Source organism: Sceloporus occidentalis, unplaced genomic scaffold (assembly GCF_023333645.1).
Source record: "Sceloporus occidentalis isolate IW3139 unplaced genomic scaffold, rSceOcc1.0.p SCAF_5, whole genome shotgun sequence".
Lineage (NCBI taxonomy): Eukaryota > Metazoa > Chordata > Lepidosauria > Squamata > Phrynosomatidae > Sceloporus > Sceloporus occidentalis.
Window position 1 is genome coordinate 187,093,051 of NW_028316985.1, and position 27,326 is coordinate 187,120,376.

A 27,326-nucleotide genomic window follows, 5' to 3' on the forward strand; every position below is an offset into this window, starting at 1 on the left:
AGAGGGGATATGATGTGGGAAATGAAGGAAAACTTTGGGATGCTATATTTATTCCCTCAATCCCACCACCTTTTAAATCGGGCCGTGAATCGGTTTGACCTGGTTCAAATGACCCTGGTTCCCACTTAATCCGAAGTACTGAAGTGATTCCAAGAGAGGGGCCATGTGCCAGACCCATTTAACCCGCATCTTTTTGATTTTTTCTGCTTCTTTTTCGATATATCGATTCTGCGAAAGTGTGAACCACATGCGGATCGGAATCAATTCAAATTTCCCCTTCAGCCAGCTGGAACTGAATCATTTTGAATCAATGCATTTGTGAATGAAACCCACAAGTGGACTGTTTTGGAGGGGAAAAACTGCAGTTGGGGCAAATGTAGTGGGAACCGCGTTCCGCTGTTGAATCGATCCATCAGTTTGGATCACAGACCAATTTATCTGCAAGTGGGAATGGGGCCCATATTGAAAAGACACAAAGGAATCTAGTCGCACCTTTGACACTAACTGGGGAGAAGAAATTTCTAGCACATGCTTTTGTAGACTTAAGAAATGGATATGGAATATTCGTTATCCATTGCTAAAATGAACCCATCACCTTTGAGGGAACTCAGTCTTAAAGTAGAATCATGGACTCCTAGAATTGGAAGAGATCTCCAGGGGCCCATACAGAACAATCCCCTTCTGCCATACAGAAAGAAGCAACGAAAGCCAGACAGATGGCCATCCAGCCTCTGTCTGAAAACCTCCAAAGAAGGAGACTCCGTCACTCTCTGAAGCAGCAGCGTCTTCCACTGTCATTCTATCAGGAAGTTCTTCTTAATGTTTAGATTGAATCTCTTTTCTTGTAGTTTGCACCCATTGCTCTGTGTGCTATTCTCTGGAGCAGCAGAAAACAAGCTTGCTCCATCCTCAGTATGACATCTTTTCAGGTATTAAACAGGGCTATCATATCACCTCTTAACCTTCTCTTCTCCAGGCCTAAACATCCCCAGCTCCCTGAGTCTCTCCTCATAGGGCTTTGTGGTTTCCAGGCCCTTCATCATTTTGGTCACCTTCCTCTGCACACCCTCCAGCTTGTCCACATCCTTTTTGAATTGTGGATCATATGAGACTATCTTCTTGAAGGTATCTTACACCAAGTAGACTTATAATACATTGACTGGTATCTTGCTGAGCTGTTGCAAATGCATAAACTAGACTCACACTTTTAACTTTTTGATTTTCGTGCTTATGACTGTGGCCTTGTTGTTACACTTTTAAATGCCCCTCAAACCTACTTTAACACCTAGTAGTTGCATTTTTTGAATTTGAAGTCTTTTCTGCTGGCCATCAGGATGTTGTAGGATGATGTTTCCAGCCCCTTCCCACCAGCGACTTGTGATGCGACAAAGAGTTGTGACTGGGGTCTTGCTTCTGATAGTTGCAGCTAGAGATTGCTGGCAGGAGGAGGCTGGAAACATCTTCCTGCAGCGTCCCAGTTGCAAACAAAAGAGATATTTGTCGCTCGGTGCAGCTTCTGGCTGTTAAGATAAGTTTGGGAAGTCAGGCCAGGAGACAGTATGTAGTTACACATTCGTAACTCCATCTGTGATGAAGAATCTCAACCATTGTCTGAAATCCTCTTGGTTTCTTATGGCTGCATGCATTCCCCCATGGAAGTGGTTGAGTGGTTTGTCAGAAGGGGTAAGTGTGCATTCGGTTCAGGTTTGTGGGAGTTGTGCCTTTGGAGGCACATTGTACATTCGTTTGTGTAACACTGACTTGCAACAAGTGGTTTGCGTAGCGCCTCTGATGGGTTACACCGCATGCAGATGCTAATGGTACACAACCCTAATTACGTTCTTAGCCACAAACTGTAAATTTTAGTGGCTTTGGTTGTAGTGGCTGGGATGCCCTTGGACACTGTGGTGGTTTTGCCCGCTGGTAGGGAGATTTCTTTTTTCAGATGCCAAGCACTGAGCATAATTGTTGTTGTTGTTGTTGTGTGCCTTCAGGTAGTTTCTGACTAATGCGACCCTAAGGGGCCTTCTTAACAACATTTGTTCAGAGGAGGTTTGCCATTGCCTTTCCCTGAGCATCATTACAGGCAAATAGACAGATAAATAATTGCAGGGAAACGCTAGGAACCTCAGCTATTGCTGGCTATTTAATGAAAGTAGACATTAATTGCACAAGGAGCCAATTTGCTTTGCAAGGTTTGTCAGAAAAATATCTGATCAGCATAAAAATCTGATCTTTGCAACAAGTGTGTTTGGTGCATACAAAAGCAATACCCCAGCCACCCTCTTGCCAGGTTGGGGGTGGCGGGCAGAAGTCCAGACACTTTGGTCAGACAAATGTCAGCTTGTCATTCCTGGCAGTCACAGTGTTGGCAGAAGAGGCGGCAGCTGAAAAGACTCTTTATACTGTCCAGTGGCATGGAAACAAACCAGAGGAGGAAAGCGGGAGAAGGCATGCAAGAGCTGCAGTGCTGAGGGCCAGCCCAAGGCAGGTGGCAGCTTTAAGCAGCTGCAAGATCATGTTTGCAGCCTTTTGGGTTCCTTGCAGAATGAAGGAGGAAAAAAATAGGGAGGTTGGAGTGTATAAGAGCCAAACACTCGTTTGCATCTGACAACAGACCATACATTCCAACACCTCTCTTAGGAAACTAGTTGCTCACAGCCAACCTAGCTGGGGGATGCAACATTCCTGACTTGTGTTCCTGGTTCATGCAGTCAGATAACCTCAGACCTTGCTCCATTTAAAGACTACCCTTTTGGATCTCCCTTTTGGACTGTCATTTGGATTTCACTATGTGACTTTGTTTGGCTCGGACTGGGGTTATCATACACATCCTTGCTGGTGACCCCTGCATACCTGGGCAATTGTCCCATGTTCTGTTGCCTCCTGTATAGTTGCTCCAGGGACCTGAATTTGTGTGGGCTCCAAAACAAGACACTAAACCTAAAGGTAAAGGTAGCCCCTTGACAATATCTAGTCATAACCCAGTGTAGGGGTTGGTGCTCATCTCTCTTTCTAAACCAAACAGCCAGAGTTGTCAGAGGACTGCGCAGGTGGCCATTTGGCCAGCATGACTGCACCGGATGCTGTTACCTTCCCAATGAGAAGTGGTACCTATCTATCTACTTGCATTTGCATGCTTTCTTTTCAAGCTGCTAGGCTGACAGAAGCTGGAACTAGTGACAGGAGCTCACCCCATCATGTGGCAAATGGGCCTTGAACTGCCAACCTTCTGATCTTCTGATCTTCAGAATTGGCATCTTACCAAAAGAAGACACTAACTCTAACCCTAACCCAAAATAAGACACCCCAGTTTCTTTTTTAAAAGCCATTCTTTTACCCTGCAAACCTGCCTCAGCTGCCATTAAAACATGGTACTTGGGGAGTTGTTGCATCTCCCACCCCAAACCTTGGCATGAGCATAAAAATGAGCCATTCTCCAGTTGAGTCTCAGAACCAAAAGTGACACAACCTCACACTGGGAATGATGGTGCCGCCTGCTATGTGTGTTGCCACTTCACCTCTTCTCAGTTGCCCTTCCTGGTATACATGATGGTATTCAACCTTCCTCCTTTGTCTGAGTCCCTTCAGGCTCCATCCGCATCAATGCACTGTCGGAAGCAAATATGACAATTGAGAGAGGGAACCACAGAGCATGGCTGCCCTTTGGTTCTCCCTCTGTTTGCGTCTTTGATCCATGCACTCAAGCCTTTTTGCCTCCTTCCTTTCTGCAAAGGTCACTTCCCTCCCTTTTCTTCCAAAAACTGCCCAGTCCTTTTGTCCGGGAGGAGAACATCCCTGAGGATTCTCCAGCCTCATCATGGACACTAGCCAACGTCCACTCATGAGAGCCAGCTTTTAGGGGCTCTTCTAGCAAAGTTTAGCGCAACTTCTTTTGTCTCTCTCCTTTCTTATCTCAAGATGGATTTCCTGGGGAAAAATTATTTTTAAATTTTTTTACAAACCTTACAATGACATCCAGAGTCATTTTTTCCTGTTTCTACCGCAAGCTGATATTGCACTGGGTCTCCTGCTCTCTGCCAGATGTTGTTGTTGTTAACTGCTGTCAAGCCAAGTCTGACTTACGGCAACCCTATGAACGAGAGACCTCCAGCTCACCCTTGTCCTCAACTGCCTGGCTCAGATCTCGCAAAATGGGGCCTGGACAATATGGCTTCCTTGGCTGAGTCTGTCCATCTGGAATGTCATCTTCTTTTCCTCTTGCCTTACACCTTGCCAGTTAAATACTAAAGCAACAGGAGCCTTGTCCATGTTCAACATGGCAACTCTGCTTTGGAAACTCTTGAAAGGTCCGAACTCTTTTAACCCAGCCTTGCTGGAAGCCAGCTTGAGTATCTGCCTGTGGCTAGCAGCCCAAAGGACACTTCCAAGATTCCATCTGCATATTTGCCTTTAAAGCCTCTAGAAACTCCAGGGAAAAACAGTGGGCAATGCCTTCCTTGTCAAGGCTAGGCACAACTGCTCTCTTTGATTGTTGCTAACTGCTGTCAAGTTGACTTCAACTTATGGTGCCCCTATGAATGAGAGATCTCCAAGTCACCCTGATATAAACAGCCCTGCTCAGATCTTGCAGACTCAGGGCAAACATGGCTTCTTTGCTGGAGTCTATCCACCTGGACTGCTGTCTTCCTCTTTTCCTCCTGCCTTCTACCTTCCCAAGCATCATTGCCTTTCCTAGGGAGCCCTGTCTTCTCATGATATGCTCAAAGTACGACAGATTCAAGTCACTCATTTTGGCTTCTAGGGGGAGTCCAGCCTAGATTTGTTCCAGGACCCATTTACTTGTCTTGTTAGCAGTTCACGGTATTGGCAGAACTCTTCTCCAGCATCACATCTCAAATGAGATATAGATACTTTAGTAGAGAGACCTTGTAGCATCTTTGAGACTAAGTGAAATAAAGAAGTTGGCAGCATGAGCTTTCGTAGACTTCAGTCTGCTTCCTCAGATGTGTATGTTGTTGTTGTTGTTAACTAACTTGGAGTTGGCCTCCACTCATGGATGAGAGATTTGCAAGACTCCTTGTCTTCCACTGCTGTGCTTAAATTTTGCAGATTCATGCCCATGACTTCCCTGACTGAGTCTAGCCATCTGCTGTGCAGAGATACCAAATAGTCCTACATGCGCATTGCACACTGGGTGTCTTCATTGCACATTTGTTGTCTTGGCTCAGTCACACAACTTTGCCCTTTGACATAAGTCTTGTGATTCACAATGAATGCATAACTTTGCACGCAGATATTTGTAAACGCGACATAACCCTGGTGTGGCCTCTCAGCAAGCATGTTTTGCACACAGAACGGCACTGACAGCTCACACAGTAAAACAGATGGTCCTGAAGTTAACCTTCTGCCATTGTGCTCAGTGATCAGGGTCAGACGGAGTGTGTTTGTGTGACTTTCCTGTCTCTCTCATGGTGTGCGACGGAATCGGAGGGTGTCGGCTGAAGCATAAACAGTTTATGGCAGTTTCCTCCTTGGCGCATTGAAAGCAGAGGAGGTGACCAAGTCTGTCAAATGCATCTTGCTATTTCTCCTAGGAAGGATCTCCCAGGATCAAACAGAACCGGGAAAGTGGCTTTTTAGGAAAATGAATATATAGCAACACAATAGACAATTAAAGCACTTAGAATCATAGAATCATAGAGTTGGCAGAGTCCCCAAGGGCCCTGATCCAGTCCAACCCCATTCTGCCATGCAGGAACTCTCAATCAAAGCATCCCAGACAGATGGCCATCCAGCCTCTGCTTAAAGACCTCCAAGGAGGGTGACTCCACCACAGTCTCCGAGGAAGGAGTGTGTTCCACTGTCGGACAGCCCTTTCAGTCAGAAAGGTCCTCCTAATGTTGAAGTGGAATCTCTTTCCCTGGAGCTTGCATCCATTGCTCCATTGGGTCCTAGTCTCTGGAGCAGCAGAAAACAAGCTTGCTCCCTCTTCAATATGGCATCCCTTCAAGTATTTAAACAGGGCTTTCGTATCACCTCTTAACCTTCTCTTCTCCAGGCTAAACATCCCCAGCTCCCTGAGTTTTTCCTCATAGGGCTTCATGGTTTCCAGACCCTTCACCATTTTAGTCGCCCTCCTTTGGACACATGGCTCCAGTTTCTCCACATCCTTTTTGAATTGTAATGCCCAGAACTGGACCAAAACAGTCACCAAAATGATGAAGGGTCTTGAAACCATGCGAGAAGAGACTTAGGGAGCTGGGGATGTTTAGTCTGGAGAACAGATGGTTAAGAGGTGATATAACAGCCCTGTTTAAGTATTTGAAAGGATGTCATATTGAGGAGGGAGCAAGCTTGTTTTCTGCTGCTCCAGAGAACGAGACCCAATGGAGCAATGCATGCAAGCTGCAGGAAAAGAAATTCCAGCTCAACATTAGGAGGACCTTCCTGAGAGTAAGGGCTGTTTGACAGAGGAACACACTTCTTCCTCAGAAATTATAGTGGAGTCTCCTTCCTTGGAGGTCTTTAAACAGAGGCTGGATGGCCATCTTCTGTTGGGTATGTTTTGATTGAGAGTTCCTGCATGGCAGAATGGGGTTGGGCTGGATGGCCCTTCTTGGGGCCTCTTCCAACTCTACGATCCTATGATTCTAATATGTTTTTATTCCAATTACCCTCATTTTTGTTTTCCATGTTGCAACTTTGCACAACTCTCAATAAAATCCTTGCCTGCGCTGTGTTCATTTCCCGCAGCTTCCCTTTCATCCAGAAGCTCCGGTCATTCAGCCGATCCGATTGTGAGTCTGTTCACATCCCCAGACAAAAGGAAACAATTTTTCGGAGCGTAAAATCCTATTCAGCGAGGAGACAGAAACCTGAACTGCGGCTGTTGTGTTTGCTTAACTTCTCAGGAAATGAAACACTGAGAGTGAGTCTATAAAGACACACACACACAACTAGAAAGTGCCACCACTGAAACAAAGTTGGCCTCCCAAGATATGAAGGAGAGGCCTTCAGAGAATTTAGGGAGTGTATGTATGTCACACATTCCCCACACAGTGATATTTTTGGGAACAGCAAATAGGTTAAAATTAACCTGATGCTACTGTGAGTTTCAATAGAGCAGAGATGGGAAATGGCACTCTCTTGCATTACAACTCCCCAAATCCCCCAGACAGCATGATAGACATGACTGGGGGATTCTGGGAACCGGTGGCCAAAGATTACTTCCAAACATTTTTTCTTTCTTTCAGTTTTCTTTCTCTGCCCTGAATTGGATTCTGTGCTCTGGAAGATGTTTCTTTTTGCCCAATGATGTGCAATAAACTCATAAGCAGATTGGCTGAATGTGCAGAAGTCCTGCATGAAAGAGAAGAATAGAAAACAAATGCACTGCAGTTGAGAAGATTTCTGCTTTAGTTTTTAAGATGTTTGATTTTTGAAATGTGTCCAGGCTTCATGAGAGCAAGGCTGCATTTGCATTTTTTAAAGTAATCATTCTCTCTTTAAATAAAATAATAATCTAAGGTCATCTCCAAAAAGGACTCAGCCTTATGCTTGCTGAAGTTGTTTGGAGCTAAAAGTGTAGATATTCCAGGTCAAGACTAAACCAGGGCTGCATCTGCACTGCAGAATTAATGCAGCTTGACCTCTTTTTAACTGCCAATGCTCAATGCTGTGGAATTCTGGGATTTGTAGTTTGGTGTGGCACCAGAACACTCTGATAGAGAAGGCTAAATATTTCACAACATTAGAAATCCCAGAATTCCACAGCATTGAGCCACAGCAGTTAAAGGTTTTAGGAATTTATTTCTTGTTGTTCTTAACCACCCTTGAGTCGATCTTGACTCATGATGTCCCTGTGGATGAGACATCTTCAAGACTAGAAGCCTTACTTATCAGATTTGCAGATGACACCAAACTAGGAGGAGTAGCTAATGCCCCAGAGGACAGGATCCAAATTCAAAATGACCTGAATAGACTAGAAAGCTGGGCCAAAGCTAACAAAATGAAATTCATCACGGAGAAATGTAAGGTACTGCACTTAGGGAGGAAAAATGAAATGCACAGATATAGGATCATGGGGGACACCTGGCTTAAGGAGACAACATGTGAAAGGGATCTAGGAATCCTCGTGGAGCTCAAGTTGAACATGAGCCAACAGTGCGATGCGGCAGCTGAAAAGGCCAATGCGATTCTATGCTGTATCGATAGAAGTATAGTGTCTAGATCAAGGGAAGTAATCGTGCCACTTTATTCTGCTTTGGTCAGACCCCACCTGGAATCCCGTTTTGGTCACCACAATTCAGAGTAAAGGATCTGGGAAAGCTGGAGCATATCCAGAGGAGGGCGACCAAAATGGTGAAAGGTCTGGAAACCCCCAAGCCCTATCAGGAGAGACTTAGGGAGCTGGGGATGTATAGCCTGGAGAAGAGAAGGTTAAGAGGGGATATGAGAGCCCTGTTTAAATACTTGAAGGGAGATCATATTGAGGAGGGAGCAAGCTTGTTTTCTGCTGCTCTGGAGAAAAAGATCCAGAACAATGGATGCAAAGTACAGGAAAAGAGATTCCAGCTCAACGTTAGGAGCAATTTCCTGAGAGTCAGGGCTGTTCAGCAGTGGACTGTGCTGCCTTAGAGAAAGGCGGGGTCTCCTTTTTTGGAGGCTGTTTTCAAATAGAGGGGTGTTTGGATTGTGAGTTCCTGCATGGCAGGGGATTGGACTGGGTGGCCCTTGAGGTCTCTTCCAACTCTTCTATGATTGTAAGGAGTTTATCACACTGGGGCTAATTTCAGCATTAAAGAGAGATTAAAGCGCATTTAAAGTACTGTATCCTGCAAATAAAGTGAAAATGGCAAGTAATTGCACAAATTATTATCACACGCAATTGCCAAAATAAAGTGATGCATCGGAAATGCACTGTGGCTGAAATCCCAAAAGTAAAAAGTAAAGTAAAAAGGAAGTAAAAAGATGCGAGCTAAGGCTTCTTTGTGACCACTTTAATGGCGGGTTTTGTGTGACGCGTGAAATCGTTTCACGTAATTATGTGATTTTTCCGGGACATTTACATGATAATCTCCCAGTTTCCTTCGTGTGACGAACTCCTGAGACTCCCCGTCTCCCGCTATTTTCCTTGGTTCTTACAGATTCATACCTGTGGCCTCCTTAACAGTCCATCCATCAACTGTTGTAATTTAGATATTTTCAAAACATTTGCAAGCCCTGGATGCTTGAATCCGTGGATAGGGAATCCATGGATGTGTAAGGCTGACTGTATAGGCAGAATATACAAGGGTTATCCTTTGCAATAAGATAAGGAGTATTTTTGCACCGGTGCCACAGTAAATGAGCCCTTCTTATACTTCTATAGATAGAACAGAGGCATCCATAGAAGTTCAGTGTGTCAGCGTGTTCAGGGGGGCTAAAGACTATTTTAGCTGTGCAGAAGATGAGAAGAAGGAGAGACGAAGGGGAGGCAGTCGGTCATTTAATAATAACCCTCTCCAAATAGGATATCCAGGAATAGTAAGGGTGATTCAGAGGGAGGGAATTCCCAGATCTCAAAGCTGTCTGTGCAGAGATCTGAGCAAATGGAAAAATGGAGGGGAGGTCTACTTTCAGGGCAGGTTGAAATGCAAAAAGGGGGAAAGAGCAGTATTGCTGCCAACTTGGCATTTTCTCTGCCGTGTGTTGCCTTTTGCTGTATGGCGGCCCTAAGGCCTTGAACCTATCATAGGGGTTTCCACGGTAAGGTTTGTTCAGAGGAGGGTTGCTATCATGGTAGGCATCTATACAGTTGTGTATGTTGTGTTGTGTGCCTTCTAGTCATTTCTGACTTATGGTGACCCTAAGGTGACCCTATCTTGGAGTTTTTATGGCAAGATTTGTTCAGAGGGGGTTTGTCGTTGTGTTCCCCTTGGAAAGAAAACTCCATGGTAGGTTTACCTTAGGGTCGCCATAAGTTGGAAACAACTTGAAGGCACACAACACTCACTCACTCACTCACAAACACGCACACTTTACACTTGAGGATCATAAATTAGATTGTAAGCCTGAGGGCAGGGAACTGTCTGATTAAAAATAATAATGGTAAGCCGCCCCGAGAGCCATTAGGGCTGAAGGGCGGGATATAAATACCTAAACAAATAAATAAGAATAAATACCTACCATAGTTCTTTGCACTCCGAAAGCCTCTGTGGCTAAAGAGTGGGGTTTACATACTCCAGATAAATAGAATAGAAGAGAATAAAACCCAGAGGAGTGAAGATAAGCTATCGCCCAAAGGGAAGGTGTTTTTTACCATACATCAAAGGAGTCACAGACAAAATAGGGAAATTGGTGAAGAAACACAACATTCAGATGGTTTACAAACCAACCAAGAAAATCCAGCAAATGCTGCGCTCAGCGAAGGACAGGAGAGACGCTCTCACAGCCGCAGGAGTTGACTGTATACCATACAGCTGTGGATAGGTCGCCATAGGGACCACCAAACACAGCGTCCAAACACGAATCAAGGAACATGAGAGACACTGCACACTGAGACAGCTGGAAAAATCAGCACTAGTGGAACATGTTATAAATCATCCTGGGCATTAAATGCTATTTGAAAACACTGAAATTCTGGACCATGCCAACAGCGATCAGGTCTGAATGCACAGGGAAGCCATTGAAATCCACAAACACCTGGACAACAGGAAAGAAGAAACCCGGAATGTAAACAAAGGGGCTCCGCGTCACCCGTCTTTGCCCCAAGTCAGTGCTGCCAAAAAGAAGCTGCCTAGAGCGGTTTCTTTTTGGCAGCACTGCAAACAGGAAAGGGCACTGCCATGATGCCACTTCCTATCCGCGACATGTGGATGCTGCACCATCATGGCAGCCCCCCATGTGGACCAGAGGCCGCCATGATGACGGCGCTGCTGCGCGCTAGGGTTCAGGAGTGTGCGATTGCTGCGTGCTCCCGAACCCTAGAATCGGCCCAGTTATGGCACTTCCCACCCATATGTACCAGGCCAGAGTTTGGCTACCAGTTCTGAAAAACACCAAAATCAAGACTTTGCAAATGCAAATGAAAACCACCCAGGATCAGGGGGATTCCCAGCAGACAATGGATCATTAAGTAAATGGACACCCTGAGACCTTGCCATTCAACCACAGAACAATACACAGATTAACACGTAAATCGCTTCCTCTCAACCAACAGTATACACACACACACATACACACCCCACTGTCTTCCATGCCGCATTCTCTGAAGATGCCAGCCACAGTTGCCAACGAAATGTCAGGAATAAACTCTTCTCAAACACGGCCTCATAGCCCGAAAAACCCATGAAAAACCATAAAAATAAAGAAATAAATCTTCTTCTGATTCTTGATGGCCCTCTCCAGTTTGATTAATGATTGCGCCAAGGTATGGAACATCTTTAACGATTTCAGTGTCTTTGTCACCCACTCAGTCAATGTCAACTCTTATGTAGATCCCATTGTTTCGACAGATCTACTCTAGCAGGGACTTCCAATAGGTTTGGGGATGCAGGGCGTATCTGTAAGCCACATTTGCATCAATGGTATCTTGGACCGACGGCATTCAAGGCTGTCATCTAGAAGCCATGTGTCCTTTGCTAACCTTGTTTAGGAGGTAGATTCAGAGAGGCGGCTTCATCATTCATGTTGTGTCAAGAACTCAAAGAGCAGGAAGAGAGTCTGTTTTAGGTGGGGATAGGAAGAAAGTGGAGTTTCCCTTCAGTACGGACAATGTAGGGAAGTGGCGAGGGAAGTGAGCCAAGGCGTGCCAAGACCTTTTCTCCGTCGAGGAGATCTTGCTGCAAACGTGGGTGAGTGTGTTGGCCCAAAGTCTTCTGAGAGGTCTTTCATTTTGCAAAACTGGATGAAACCCCTTGAACCACTTGTGGGTCTCCAGCTGGAGCCATTTGGTCTCCTTGGCAAGTTCTCCTTCTTTGCAGGATGTTTCAAGTCATGATTTATGATTTGATCCTAATCATGATTTATGATTTGACACACTGGGCCTGGGAAATCAAGATTAATGATTTGTTAAATTGGGACTGGGAAGTGGTTTTCCTTCCCAGCTTTGTTCATGTCATCAACAGATTTTTCTGGCAAATCACATAGAGAGTAGGCTCATGAGGATGTGCTTGTGATCAGTAGTAGATGAAGATTGCAACTGTGAGTAAGCCCCATTGAATTTAGAGGGACTTACGGTATGCTTTATAGACTACAGCAAAGCATTTGAGTCTATAGATCATAAAAAGCTATGAAATGCCCTTAAAAACATGGGTGTGCCACTGCATCTGGTAGTCCTGATGAGAAATCCATACTCAGGAAAAGAGGTAACGGTTAGAACAGAATTTGGGGGCTGAGAAATAGTTCCCAGCTGGGAAAGGGATCAGGCAAGGCTGTGTCCTTTCACTCTATCTGTTCAACTTATATGCAGAACATATGACATGAAGAACAGGTTTGGACACAGAAGAAAGAGGAGTGAAGACAGGAGGAAGCAATATCAGTCATCTAAGATCTGCAGATGACACCATATTACTAGCAGAAAACATAGTAGGTTTGGAACGATGACCAAGGAAGGTCCAGGAAGAAAGCGTGAAGTCAGGCTTACTGCTGAACATAAAGCGTCCTCCAGGATCTTCTGGGATGTTTTGCTCCGCAATGGAGGGCAGGAAACCCTTGCCAGATTTTGCCTAGCTTTGAAGGACTGAACAGGCTAACTTTAAAGGACTAGCCTATTCGTAAATAGAAAACACACAGGGATAGATGTGTTGGTCATTTAACAAGTGTAGGGTTGCCATAAGTCAGGACCTCCAAACCGGGACAAATGTAGGACAACATTTTCAAATGTAGGACACATTTTTATAAAAAATGGAGGACATGCGAAAAAATTGAGGTTTTTTTTTTTAAAAAAATCTTAATATAAATGCATGTTTTTTAGGCATGATCAAAATGGAGGACATTTTGGCATTATTCCTAGACAGATGGCAGAAATGGACTTGCCCTCGGGTTCAACTGTACTTTTCAGAAGTGTGTACTTGGGCAAGGGACTGTGGTTTTTCTTCACTGCGCATGAGTTTGTAAAAATCACAGCAACTTACATTGGCCGTGCCTCAGAGACTTGTTGATATCAATATCACCACCATCATCATCATCATCATCATCATCATCACTATAATTGTCCAAGAAAGGCAGACTTCTTAGCATTCAAAGCACCATAAATACACAGAAAATGCACTTGCATATATTTAATAATAAAAAATAATTTAAAAAAACAAGGCAGGGGTGTATATATTTAATAATAAAAATTAATGAAATAAAATAAAAACAAGCAATAATAAAAATTAATGAAATAAAATAAAAACAAGCAATAATAAAAATTAATGAAATAAAATAAAATAAGTATTTTATATTTTTAAAAATAATTAAAAAAACCCAAAAAACCAAGGCAGACCTATTGGCCACTGACTCAGCTTTCCTCCAACTCCTCCTCCTCCTCCTCCGCCCCAATTCTGCCCTTCAATGCACCCTTCCTCCTCCTCCTTCTTCTCCTCCTCCTCAAGGCTATGGAATCCTGGGAACTGTAGTTCTGTGGACTATTCAGCCTCCTTTTGTCAAGAGAGCTCTGGTGCCACAAGAAACTACAATTCCCAGAATCCCATAGCACTGAGCCATGGATGTTTAAGGGGGGGGGGTCAAACTATTTCTGCAGCCTTTTGCTACCCCAAAGCCCTTCCTATTTACAAGTAAGGCAAAAGGTCTTCCTTCACCAAGCCATTGAAAACCAACCCAAATGGAGGGCTGATTGCTTCTTTCCCATTGGTCAGCTTCGGGATAAATTTGGAGGGGTGGAGCTGCCTCCAGGGCCTCGCTGGGGGGGGGGAGTCCCGGGGGTGGGGCCAAACTGGGGCGGGACTGTGTGGCCCCGCCCCAAACCGGGAAAGTCCTGCCCCCAGGCGGGATATGGCAACCCTAAACAAGTGCAAACAAAAATCCAACAGTGATACCTTTCATTGGTCAACCGAAATGCACAATATACTTATTGCAAGCTTTCGAAGCTCCATGGACTTATTCTTCATCAAGCAAGATGTTACAAACCAAACAGCAGAAGCAACACAACTGGAGATGTTAGTCCAGACACCTGCATGTTGTTTCAGTCCTTAGCAAAGATGGTATAATGGGGAGGGTATCTTTTGTGCAGGCAGGCTTTCTCCTCCAGGCCATGTGGCAATAGGGAGGTTTGCAAAGTCCAGGAAATTTAAAGTCCATTTGCACCTCAAGAGGGACCCTCTTTTGCAATCCAATATGTCTCCATTCCAGTGAGGACACAGGCCTCTTTTTAGGCAGAGAACAAGGGATTCCTCAAGAAGTTTCCATGTTTTTGCATCAGGAACATTTTGTTGGTGTAGAGGTGAAACATGTGAATTCAGTCCAAATTTAAGAAGAAGAAAATTGTTTTACCCTGATTGGAGGTCCCAGTCCATATGCTACTCTTCATAGTTCCCCTGTTGCTGCTACAATGCGGTATCTCACAATACAGAAAACAGAAAGGGCTAGCTGTGTTGACCATTGAACAAATGCAAGCAAAAACCCATCAGTAATACCTTTATTGGCCAGCCCTGAAATGCACAATATACTTGAAGCTTGCAACAGGTACATTGTGCATTTTGGTTGCTCATTAAAGGTATCACTGATGGATTTTTGTTTCTATTCCTAAATAGGTTTAAGCACTTGGAGAGTTACTGTAAATGTTGTTATTTGCCATCAGAGGAGCCAGCATGACGTAGTGGGTTGAGCATTGGGTAATGATTCTGGAGATAAGTGTTCGAATCCCCTCTCTGCCAAGGAAACCCACTCTCAGCCTCAGAAATCCACACCTGGCGTGGATTCCCCACCCCACTGGCACTGGAAGCCATGATTTTTGGCTTTGCTTGGCTTTAAAGGAGGTGTCCAAGGGGTTGGACCTTTTTTTTTTAGGAATACATCCCTTGGGAAATGTAAATTCCTTGCTCCATGGACATGGGAGCCATCTGCTGCTGGTGGTGCTAAGAAGTTCCTCTCCTGCTCACCCACCTTGGAGACCTTTCATAGTCCCTCTGGTAATGTTTCCTTCTTGTTCTTTTTAGGTTCTTGGGCGAAGCGCATGTGCCCCTGAGAGACGTCCTGGCATCACCCAACCTAGCTGCCAGCTTCAATGCTCCTTTGCTGGATGCCAAGGGGCAGAGCACAGGGGTGAGTCCATTTTGCCATATTGGCACTGACCTGCATGGGAAGGTTGTTCAAGACCCTGAGAGCAGCCACCAAGAAAGTCCCATCTACCTTGTTCCCACCAGGTGTAGAGACACAGCCCGGGCCAAATAGTAGTATCCATGTTGTTCTCTGAGTTCTCTGAATCACAGAGTTGGAAGAGACCACAAGGGCCCTGATTCAGTCCAACTTCCTTCTGCCATGCAGGAACTCTCAATCAAAGCATCCCTGACAGATGGCCATCCAGCCTCTGTTTAAAGACCTCCAAGGAAGGAGACTCCACTACACTCCAAGGGAGTTTGTTCCACTGTTGAACAGCCCTTACTCTCAGGAAGTTCCTCCTAATGTTGAGCTGGAATCTCTTTTCCTGAAGTTTACATCCATTGTTTCAGGTCCTGTTCTCTAGAGCAGCAGAAAACAATCTTTCTCCATCCTCAAATATTAAAACAGGGCTATCATATTATTGTAGAAAACCAGAACTTTAACCAGAAGTAGCAGGGAGACCCAGAGCCATTTGGAAAGCAAACATAGGGCCCAACCAGACAGGACAAAATAAAGCTACTTCCAGTCACTTTGGAGGTATGCTGTTTAAATGATGCATGCTTCCTAAGAGTCCAAAAGCCGCGCCAAAGCCACACTCCAGTCCTAAGGATTGGAGTGCAGCTTTTGCGCAGCTTCTGGACTCTTAAGATGCGTGTGTCATTAAACAGCATACCTCCAAAGTGACCCAAAGCAGCTTTATTTTGGCCTGTCTGTTCGGGCCCATAGTTTACTTAGATGCAGCGTCCCCAGAAGGAGATACAGTAGAGTCTCGATTATCCGACATTTGGTAATCCGACATTCCGGATTATCCGACGTTGGATAGTCCGTGGGTGTGGCTTGGAGCCCTTACCACGCCCCCAGCCGAAAAGGGCTCCAAGCGCGGCGGCGAGCACCACCAGGCCCCAAGCGCACTTTTTATAGTGATTGCAAGGCTTTTCCTATGACCCTCTGGATTATCCAACATTTTCGGCTATCGGACCATGAGACCGCCCGTTTACGTCGGATAATTGAGACTCTACTGTACATCCAAATTACTGGGGCCCCAAATTTCAAAGTGAACCAAGCTTTTATAGTACTTTGAACAAAGCAAACTACAAATTACATTTCATTGGTTACATATAAATATAAACATTTCTTCTTCGTGGTCTCTGCGAATCATACAAATGGGTTGTACTGCGCCTGCGCAGTGCCTTCGGAAACTTCTAGAATCACTGGGCAAAGTACTCTTTGCAACATATAGAAACTTTTTGGCGGTAGCTCCGCCCATCCCTTATAAAGCCCCTGGTTTCCCGCTCTTTCCCCAGTTCCTTTTTTCCGCCGCGTTAGCTGCCTTTGGGAACTTCGCTCCTCTTTGATTGTCGGATCACTGGTAGTTTGACCACGGACTGTTTTATTGACCACTCTTTGCTTGACCCTCGATTGATTGAACGTTGTGACCTTGGACTGTACGACTTCCCATTCTCTCGAACCGGATTGACCCTTGTTGTGGACCTCGGATTGTTGACTACGAACCGTAAGCGGATCATGCCATCGGTGCCCTTTAAAAAGTGCACCGTTTGCGGGGGAAAAATCCCCGGCCAGTACCCTTATTCGGCTTGTCTCCTGTGTTTGGGAGAGGCGCATATCCCAGCATCCTGCGCCCTGTGTAAATCCCTCACTCCCCAAGCGAGGAAGAACCGGGAGACTAGATTGAAGGCGGGCATCTACTCCAAGGTCTTCTCCGCAGGTGCCATGTCTTCTCTGGGCCCGCCTTCTTCGACTGGATCCGCGCCCTTACCGGCTCTTCCCGAGGCCCCAACTCAGCCTATGGCCGAGCCTCTGACCTCTGTGGAGGTGACCCTCCGTGAGGGACCTGACGCCGACACACCTTCGGTGGACGTTCCTCGGCCGTCCAAGAAGGATAAGCGCCAGAAGAGCTCTAAGGAGAGCCGCGCTTCTGAAAAGGATTCGAGCGCCCAGAAGGGTTCAGCCTCGAGACCCTCGGCCCCGAAGGCCTCGACCTCGGTGAGCTCAACTAAGGGCTCAGGATCCACACCTTCGGTCCCGAAGCCTTCGGCCTCAGCGGACTCGGTTTCGAGGCTCTCGTCTTCCAAGGCGGCCACCCCGGCTTCGGTTTCAGCTACGGTGTCGCCCTCGGCTTCAAAGAGGGCTCATACGTCTTCCTTGGGGGACCAACACCCATCGGCTAAGCGTCACCGCTCCGAAAAGCGAGATCTGGACGACTCCCATCGCAGGGAGACCTCTCGGGACCGGCCGGCCACCGAGCGCAGATCCCTAGAATCTCGCCTTGCCGAGAAAGGCTCCAAGGTTGGGAGCTCCAAGCACGCAAAGGCCTCCGCTACCCGACCGGACCGTCCTCGTAGTCCTCCCTCGGTTGGCCGAGCCCTGCCTAGCTTTCGCCACATGCCGGATGACACTATTGACGTCATCTCCGAACCGGCGTCTCCAGCGAGCTCCACGCATAGCCGTCGTTCGGTCACCCCGATGCCGAGATCGGTAGTCCACACCGCCATGGTCCACCGGGCCGCTTCGCCTTCTCCTCCGAGGGAACCGAAGAAACCGGACTACCTTTATGACAGTGAGACGGACACCTATTATATGGCGGTCCCACATGACTCCATTGTATCCCGCTTTGGGACTCCTTCGCGGAAATCCAAATTAGACCCACGCACCAGGCCAACCCGGGACACCACATCGTCCTCCCGCCGGGCTGATGTTGCCCCCGATCCCGACCTTCAAATAGTGGATCTGGACCCCGAGGAGGAGACCCTTTCTCACACTCGGTACCGTCCCCGGAGCGACTCCGGTTCCTCGGATGCCGAAGACTACCAACCTTCCGTCCAGGAATTCGCCCAGCCCGGGGCCGTCTCACCTTCGGATGATGTCCGCACCTTTGCTGAGCACGTGATAAAGATGTCAAATGCACTTGACATCCAGACCTCCCAGGTGGAAGATGAGGCCTCGGACCCCATCGAAAGGAGAATCCATGGCAAGCTTCCCACCCCGCCTGCAATCCCCCTGCTACCATCATTAGAGAAGCTCGCGAGACGTTCGTGGGAAGCGCCCGCCTCTACGGCTTCTAGCAATCGCAGGGTAGAGTCCCTTTATAGGATTGCTCCCTCCATTCCTTCATGGCTCTTCGGCCACCCGAGGCAGAATTCCGCCATTGTGGAGGGCGCTCAGCGGACATCTACCCCAAAATCGTCCGTGATGCCGGCTGACAAGGAGGCAAAAAAGGTGGACGCTTTAGCCAAGAAGGCTTATTTTTCTTCAGCCCTGGGGATTAGAGTGGCCAACTACAATGCTTGTATGGGGGCATATATCCAGTGGCTGATGGAGAAGATCTCCCCTCTAATCCCCGACCTCCCGGATGACTCACAGGCCACCCTTTCCGAGGTTCGAGATGAGGCGCACTCGATCGGGAGTTGGCTAATCACATCTGCCAGACACTCCACAGATTGCTCGGCAAGATCCATGGCTGCGGCAATTGCCTTGTGCAGACACGCTTGGCTGAGATCTTCGGGCCTCAACCAGAACGCCCGTACCACCATAGAGGACATGCCATTTGACGAGGACGGCCTCTTCCACCGCGAGACGGATGAAAAACTTAACTTCAAGTACCGGATGCGGACTGCAGCAAAGAAGCACGGTATGTCATCCTCTCCTCAGGCTTCACGTAAGCGTTTCACTGGCGTCCGTCCATGGTACGGGCAGGGTCAGAGATCCTACCAGCAGGATCGTCCTTTTCAGCGCCAGGATCAGCCAAGGCAGAGGTACCCCTCGCAGTCCTCCTCCTCTTCAGGTCGTCGCTCCGCTCCTAAATATAAAAAGAATTACCGGAGGCAGGATCCCGATCAGAACAAGAAGAGGAATTGAAGTGATGCCGCGTACTCCATCGCCTCCTCATCCCTTTGCTTTTTGGATAGGTTGAGGCCTTTTTCCAACATCTGGGCCTCGATTTCCACCGATTCTTGGGCCCTCACCATCGTCTGTAGGGGTTATGCCCTCGAATTCGAAGAGCTCCCTCCAACTGGAGCTTTCCTATCCACCCCCCCCCCTCAGACACTCTTCTCGACGAAGTACGCACTTTGCTGTCCAAGGGCGCCATCTCGCCCGTCGATGCCGTCGACATCCCTAGATGTTTCTTCTCCCGTTATTTTACGGTCCCTAAGACTGATGGGGGCATTAGACCCATTTTGGACTTGAGGGCCCTGAATGCTTACCTTTCCTATCACCGGTTCCGGATGGTAACCCTTGCCTCTATCTTACCTTTGTTGCACCAGGGCCTGTGGTTTGCGACCATCGACTTGAAGGACGCCTACTTCCATGTCAGCATCCGGGAGAGCCACCGCCGGTTCCTAGCCTTTGCCGTCGGGACAGACATCTACAAGTACAACGTTCTGCCCTTCGGCCTTGCCACGGCTCCTCGGGTATTCACAAAGTGCATGGCACCAGTGGTGTCCCACCTTCATCGCCGAGGCATCAGGATCTTTCCATACCTGGACGACTGGTTGATAGTGGCCCCTTCAAGCCAGGAGCTCCGTCGACACACCTCGGAGACCCTAGCTCTTCTAAACGATTTAGGACTGGTGGTCAATCTCGAAAAGTCACAGCTGCTTCCCACCAAGCAAATAAGATTCATCGGATCCATCCTAGACTCCAACAATTGCATGGCCTTCCTACCCCTCGACCGGTTTGCCGCGCTTCGCGTGGCCGTCCGGAGGTGCACGGACCGAAGACGAGTCATCGCCAGAGACGTCCAGGTGGCCCTCGGACACATGGCCTCGACAACCTTCGTCACACCGTGGGCAAGGCTTCGATCCTGAATCCTCCAATTTTGGTTCCTGTCAGTCTTCGACCCAGAGACCGACGTGCCATCGCGTTGCCTCACCATCCCGAGACCAGTTGCCCGTTCCCTCCATTGGTGGCTCGACTCCCGGAACGCTTGCGCAGGCATGCCGTTCTCACAGCCCCAGCCGGAGATAACACTAACCACAGACGCGTCAGAAGACGGATGGGGAGCCCATGCTCTAGAACTCTGGGCGAAGGGCCCTTGGTCTCTCGACGAGAAGGCCCTGCATATCAATGCCCTGGAACTGATAGCAGTGGAAAAGGCCTTAAAGGCGTTCGAATCCTCCCTCTCCCACAAGGTCGTACAACTCCGGACGGACAACACCACGGTGATGTACTACCTGAACAAGCAGGGAGGCCCCAGATCACGCACCCTCCTCGACATCACGCTCCGAGTGTGGGAGTGGTGCATCGCCCGAGGCATCCTGCTTCAAGCGGTTCACTTGCCAGGGACACAAAACGACCTCGCGGACCTTCTCAGCAGGTCCCCATCATCATGCCACGAGTGGAGGCTTCACCCAGACACTGTGAAAGACCTCTTCCGTCGATGGGGAACCCCTCAGATAGACCTGTTCGCGACTGTCCACAACACACATTGTCCCCAGTTCTGCTCCCGGACGCGAGACGAGGACTCCCTCGGGGATGCGTTCGGATTCGACTGGTCGGGGGTGCTGCTGTACGCCTTCCCCCCGTTCCCTTTGATCACCAGGACAGTATCCAAGATGACATCGGAGGCTGCCAACGCCATTCTAATCACTCCGTGGTGGCCAGGGCAGCCTTGGTTCCCGAGCCTCCTTCATCTTTCCCGGGACACTTTTCTCCGACTCGAACGCAGGCCGGATCTTCTCACAGTTCAGGGAGGTCGCGTCCACCATCCCGACATCGACACCCTTCCCCTGGTAGCATGGAGGATCCATCCCTAGCGCGCTTACCAGACCCGGTGCGCAGAGTCATTCTAGCTGCCCAGAAGCCGGCTACCCGTAAATCTTATTCCCAAAAGTGGACCAAATTTCTTAAGTTTCTGGCGGACAGACACCTTTCTCCTGCTCAGGTCTCGACGCCAGTGGTGTTGGACTTTTTAATGTCCCTGGTCGACTCGGGCCTCTGCCTCACTTCGATTAAGTGCTACCTGTCGGCCATTTGTTCCTTCTTCCAGTTTCAGGGTAAGCCTTCGTTTTTCAAAGATCCTCTAATTAAGGGATTTCTTAAGGGGTATAACAATTTAAACCCTCAGGTGTCCTTACCACCCCCAGCTTGGAGTCTAGAAGGGGTGCTGGGGGCCTTGCAGTCCAGGCCCTTTGAGCCCATGGCCACAACGGACATCAGGCTCCTGACCTGGAAGACAGTTTTTTTAGTTGCGATTACCTCCGCTCGTCGGGCTGGAGAACTTTGTGCACTGAGACGGGACCAGCCATTCCTCAGGTTTCATTTGGACAAGGTAGTCCTTAGGACGGACATTACGTTCCTACCCAAGGTTGTGTCACTGTTCCACATGTGTCAGGACATTGTGCTTCCTACCCTGGCCCCGAACCCGACTACGGATGCTGAAAGGGCCCTCCACACCCTAGATGTCCGAAGGACACTGGCTTTCTATCTAGACAGAACTAGAGACTCTAGCCATTCCGAGAGACTGTTCCAGTGCTACTCGGGACCGAAAAAGGGGTTGCCGGTGTCGGCTCAGAGACTCTCCAAGTGGGTGTCAAGCACCATCTATTTGTCATATGAACTCTTGGGGAAGCTGTTGCCGACTGGGGTTCGCTCCCACACCACAAGGGCGGTAGCCTCATCCTTTGCCTTCTTGTCAGGGATTTCTTTAGATGACATTTGTAAAGCTGCAGTGTGGTCACAGCCCCTGACATTTATCAAACATTACAGGTTGGACACCAGGGCCAAGAGGGATGCAGCCTTTGGCAGGGCTATCCTGGTGTCTGGATTGCACTGATTCTGGTCTCCTTTTAGCATATTAACTATCTGATGTACCCCTTCTCCCCTTAGGGGTAGGGGTTTTTTGTTTACGCACTTGACTCAGGGTACAACAAACGGGTCTTTGAGACAGTGTTTTTGAATTCTGCTTTATTGTGGCAAATAAACTTTTGTTGGTTAATTATGGTGTCAGGACACTCCCTCCGCCGTTAACCTTAGCTTGCTAGTCTCAACCCATTTGTATGATTCGCAGAGACCACGAAGAAGAAGGACAGGTTGCTTACCTGTAACAGTATTTCTTCGAGTGGTCATCTGCGAATACATACAAATCCCGCCCATCCTCCCCTCGGTGTCCTGCTCTAAATTGGCTCACTCCTTGTCGCCTACTTGGCGGAAAAATGGCGGAACTGGGGAAAGAGCGGGAAACCAGGGGCTTTATAAGGGGTGGGCGGAGCTACCGCCAAAAAGTTTCTATATGTTGCAAAGAGTACTTTGCCCAGTGATTCTAGAAGTTTCCGAAGGCACTGCGCAGGCGCAGTACAACCCATTTGTATGTATTCGCAGATGACCACTCGAAGAAATACTGTTACAGGTAAGCAACCTGTCCATACACCCCTTCACCCTTATTGGATGGTCATTCATGCATCTGACCTGTGTTTCTTTACCCCTTGTGATACCCATCAATCAAACTATTATCTATATGTTTTTCTTTTACTGTCTCCAACTGTCCTGTATTACATTCTTTTGTTTTGGATAATAGCTTAATGCAGGAACCATTTCAGGGCTGTTGCATTCCAGAGCCAAGGATTTGACATGACCTGATGTCCATCATCCTGGCAACCCTTGCCCTCCATACATTTTTGTACTATTTGAGCATAGTAAAATTCCAACTTAAACCCACCCTCTACAATGTCACCACTTAATCTTCTCTTATCCAGGTTAAAAAACAACCCCAGTTCTCTAAGTCACTCCTCATAGGGTACGGTTTCCATACACTGTCCAACGTCTTGAGCCCTATCCCCTAAATATAGTTTTGTTACCTTGGACAGCTCCTTTTAGTTTAGGATTAAAACCCAGCTCCAACTCTCAGCCTTACTGCCATGGGCTTTCTCCAGGGTCCCCAAACATTTGCAACTCTGCTCTCTCAATGGATCTTCCTCTGCCCCATAATGGTGAGATTTTCCTTGCAGAAAGCATGACCCAGACAAGCCCCGAGAGTCATTTGGAAAACAGCCCCAGTGCCGACCTCTCATCCTTTCCACTTCCAGCTTTGGGGTAGAGAATGGGGGGCCAGATCTTCTTTATCATCAATGGCCACGCTCCTTCCTTTGCATGTCTTGATATTTTAAAAATAGCTTCTCCCAGGGGTGTGTATGTGTGTGTTTGGACAAGTTGTAAGCAAGCGGACTGTAGCAAGAGAGGAAGTTGTTGTGTGTTACTCAGAGGGGAGGAAGTTTACGTGGGAGGAACTTAGCCGTTTCCTATTTGTCCGCCCTGGAGACTCATTTATTTGATGCCGAACTCCTCTTGGGCTGGCTTCAGGCCAGGACCTTCCCCTCCTGCTGGGAAAAGCTTAGCGTTTCTATGAAGTTAAAAGTGTAAATGCAGTGGGCCTTTGGTATAGGCTGGGGATTGGTTCCTGAACCCTCCATGGATACCAAAATCCATGGATGGTCCAGTCTGATTGAATGCAGTGGCCTACTAAAATGATGTCCCATATACAGAACGGCAAAATCAAGGTTTGCCATTTGGAATTTCTACTTTTTTTAAAAAAACCCAAACATTTTCAAGCCGTGGATAAAGAATCCGTGGATACAGAGGGCTGAATGTACTGTGGCCAGAATCATGTTGGTGTCTGAGGCTTGCACAAATGTGACTTCTCTAAAGTCCCTCCAATGGGTTTGCATTAGCTGGGATATTAAACTAGCTAATGCAAAAACTTGGCTCAAAGGTTTCTGCTTGCTCTGGACTGTTGGAGGGTGACACTTAGTGGCCCCTTCTTGCATTACTTCCTATCTCAGCCGGATTTTGCATTTCCAGCTGTATGGGGATTATTTCCTTTATTGGCAGTTCTTGAAACAGACTTTATTCTGATAGTTCAGAGGGAGCAAAGGGGGCTAATCCATTTACCCCAGAAGATAGACGGACAGACATAACTGTTTATAAAATGGAGAGAGGTGAGAGTCAGATTGCCAGGATCATCCCAGACCTTGAGGTTTTCAGGCCAAAATTGGAGTCCTGGTGATGCCATTAAGCATTATGCATTAAAGCTATGGTTCTCAACCTCTGGTCCTCCAGATGTTTTTGACTTCATCTCCCAGATTCCCTCCTCATTGGCCATGCTGGCAAAAGCTTCTGGGTGCTGCAGTCCAAAACAGCTGGAGGATCAAAGTTTGAGAACCTCTGTATTAAAGGGTTCAATTCATGAAACTTGGACAAGTCACACTCTCTCAGCTTCAGGGGAAGGTAATGGCAACCCCCCTCTTTTGGTGTACAGAGCTTTTACCATCTTTGTCTGCCTTCTCTGGTCATTTTCTGGCTTTCATTTGGTTTCTTCTTCTTGTTTTGCCTTCAGGCGTGTCTGATCCTGCAAGTCTCCTACGTTCCCCCTCCTGGATCAGCCCCATTATTCCCACCTCCTGCCCCACCTGAGCCAAACCCAGCACCTGCAGAACTGGAAGTGCTGACAGGTAAGTTGGCTGCTTCCTGCACATTTCCATTCAAAGTGACCTGAATAGATTAGAAAGCTGGGCCAAAGCTAACAAAATGAATTTCAACACAGAGAAATGTAAGGTACTGCACTTAGGGAGGAAAAATGAAATGCACAGATATAGGATTATGGGGGACACCTGGCTGAACAAGAGACTTATTCGTGTGGAAAGGATCTTGGAGTCCAAGTAGACCACAAGTTGAACATGAATCAACATTGCAATGCAGCAGCTAAAAAGGCAAATGTGATTTTAGGCTGCATTAATAGAAGGATAGTATCCCAAGAGAAGTAATAGTGCCCATCTATTCTGCTTTAGTCAGGCCCCACCTGGAAAGATCCAATGTCCAGTTCTAGGCAACACAATTCAAAATGGATGTGGATAAACTACAGCGTGTCCAAAATGGTGAAGGGCCTGGAAACAATGAAGCCCTTTGAGGAGAGACTTTGGGAGCTGGGAATGTTTAGTCTAAAGAAGAGAAGGTTAAGAGTTGATATGATAACTCTCTTTAAATATTTGAAGGGATGTCAGATTGAGGAGGGAGCAAGCTTGTTTTCTGTTACTCCAGAGAATAGGACACAATGGAGCAATGGATGCAAGCTCCAGGAAAAGAGATTCCATTTAAACATTCAGAGGAACTTCTTGACAGTAAAAACTGTTCCAAGTGGAACACATGCCCTTGGAGAGTGGTGTAGGTCTTTAAGCAGAGGCTGGATGGCTGCCTGTCACAGAAGATGCTTTGATGGAGAGTTCCTGCATGGCAGAAGAAGGGGGTTGGACTGGATCAGGGCCCTTCTTGGGGTCTATTCCAACTCTGTGATTCTATGATTCTACGATTCATTCTTGGATTCTAGATTTGCTGGGGGAGGCATGATGCAATCTTTTAAAAAATGTATGTAACTGTCATAATTAAATGTTAACTGTTAATATTTTAATGAATCTTGATGTCCAGATGAAAGGGTAGATATAATGCAGGATTTATGTTGTGCTCCTTGATCACATGTTTATGGTTATGTTCATGTTTACTGGTATATTCATGTTACATTCCTGTTTACAGAAGCTATAGTGTGTTCATGTTATATTTTGGTTCACCGGTATATTCATGTTATATTCATGTTCGCTGGTAATATCATCACAGTCCTGTGATGAATAAGCTTTATTATACAAGTCATAGTGGGTATGTTTGGTTGTAGATATCATATGGGATAAGAGGTTTGGTATATATGTAAAACCAAGTTATGGAAATGCACTGTGCTTTACATGTTATATGATATATGGTTTGGCTATTTGCTTTATGGTTGCTTTATGGATGGCTAGTAAAATCGTTGTTTGGGGGTGGAGGAAAGCTGAGAATGAAGAGCACTAAGACGGTTAGGATGCCAGCTGCGTGTAGGAGGATATTTTCTTCTGAGAGGTCTATCTTTTTGTTTTAGCTGATTGTGAAAAGTGATGGGAAAGCACTGGAAAAACCCAAGTGGCTTTCATGTTATTTCATAAAATGACATAAATGATAATAATGTTATGGGAATGGGAGAATCAGCTTTAGAGTAAGAGATCTTTTTTATGCTGTATGAGTTGGTACCCAGTTCTGTGCAAGACATCTTCCTGGAGATATCTCTGCAACTTCTGAAATAAAGCTCTACTCTCTAGCCTAAGGAGGATTGATTTACTCCCCAAGCTATCCTTCTGTCTGTTCTAGATACAGCTGGAGAGGAGGATGCCGAAGATCTGCTTGGGACAGGAGAGGAAGACGAGCCTTTGGTGGGACCACCGGCAACAGATCAGCCCTCGGTCCCCAGGAAACCTCCATCCCACGTTGTTCAAGGGACCAAGAGGAGGAAGAGTGGCCCAAAGAAACTCCTCTCCAACAAGCCCCAGGACTTCCAGGTGAGTTGGGTGATTGTCTCCCCTCTGGGGCAGCATTTGCCTCTCCTGGGGAACAAGGACTTGCAATTGATCTGAGCTTGGAAAAGACACCTTTTTTGGACATTCTGGAAGTTTTTGCCCCAACAAAAGTGGCCGGGGGATTCTGGGGGTGCATTAAAAGAGTGAACATTTTCCACACTCAGAATTCAATAACCGCCAGTTCCCCAGCATTTTCTGTTCTGACTTCCAGTATTTGTGAAGAACCTAATCTTCTCCAACCCATTTCTACCTTGGATCCCATCTTGAGAAAAAGATGGGGTATAAATATAATACATACATACATACGTACCTCATTATAGGAGGGGGACACCTGGCTGAACGAGAGTTATACGTGTGAAAGGGATCTAGGAGTCCTAGTAGACTACAAGTTGAACATGAGTCAACAGTGAAATGTGGCAGCTAAAAAGGCCAATGAGATTCTAGGCTGGGGAGGTTTAGCTTGGAGTATAGATGGTTAAGAGGTCATATGATAGCCCTGTTTAAGTATTTGAAGGGATGTCATCTTGAGAAGGGAGCAAGCTTGCTTTCTGCTGATCCAGAGAACAGGACCTGGATCAGTGGATGCAAGCTCCAGGAAAAGAGATTCCTCTTCAACATTGGGAGGAACTTCCTGAGAGTAAGGGCTGTTTTTCAGTGGAAGATGCTCCCTTG

The 27,326-nt window shown here is 47.1% G+C and overlaps 1 protein-coding gene across 2 annotated transcripts in view; it reads left to right on the forward strand.

The window, feature by feature from the left end:
• Window positions 1–27,326, forward strand: part of DYSF (dysferlin) — a 167,439-nt gene that overhangs the window by 16,071 nt on the left and 124,042 nt on the right. For both annotated transcript variants that reach the window (XM_089526456.1, XM_089526457.1), the window contains exons 4-6: window positions 15,105–15,210; window positions 24,617–24,731; window positions 26,449–26,636. In XM_089526456.1, coding sequence (XP_089382582.1) covers window positions 15,105–15,210; window positions 24,617–24,731; window positions 26,449–26,636 — 409 coding nt within the window. The remainder of the gene's footprint in view (window positions 1–15,104; window positions 15,211–24,616; window positions 24,732–26,448; window positions 26,637–27,326) is intronic.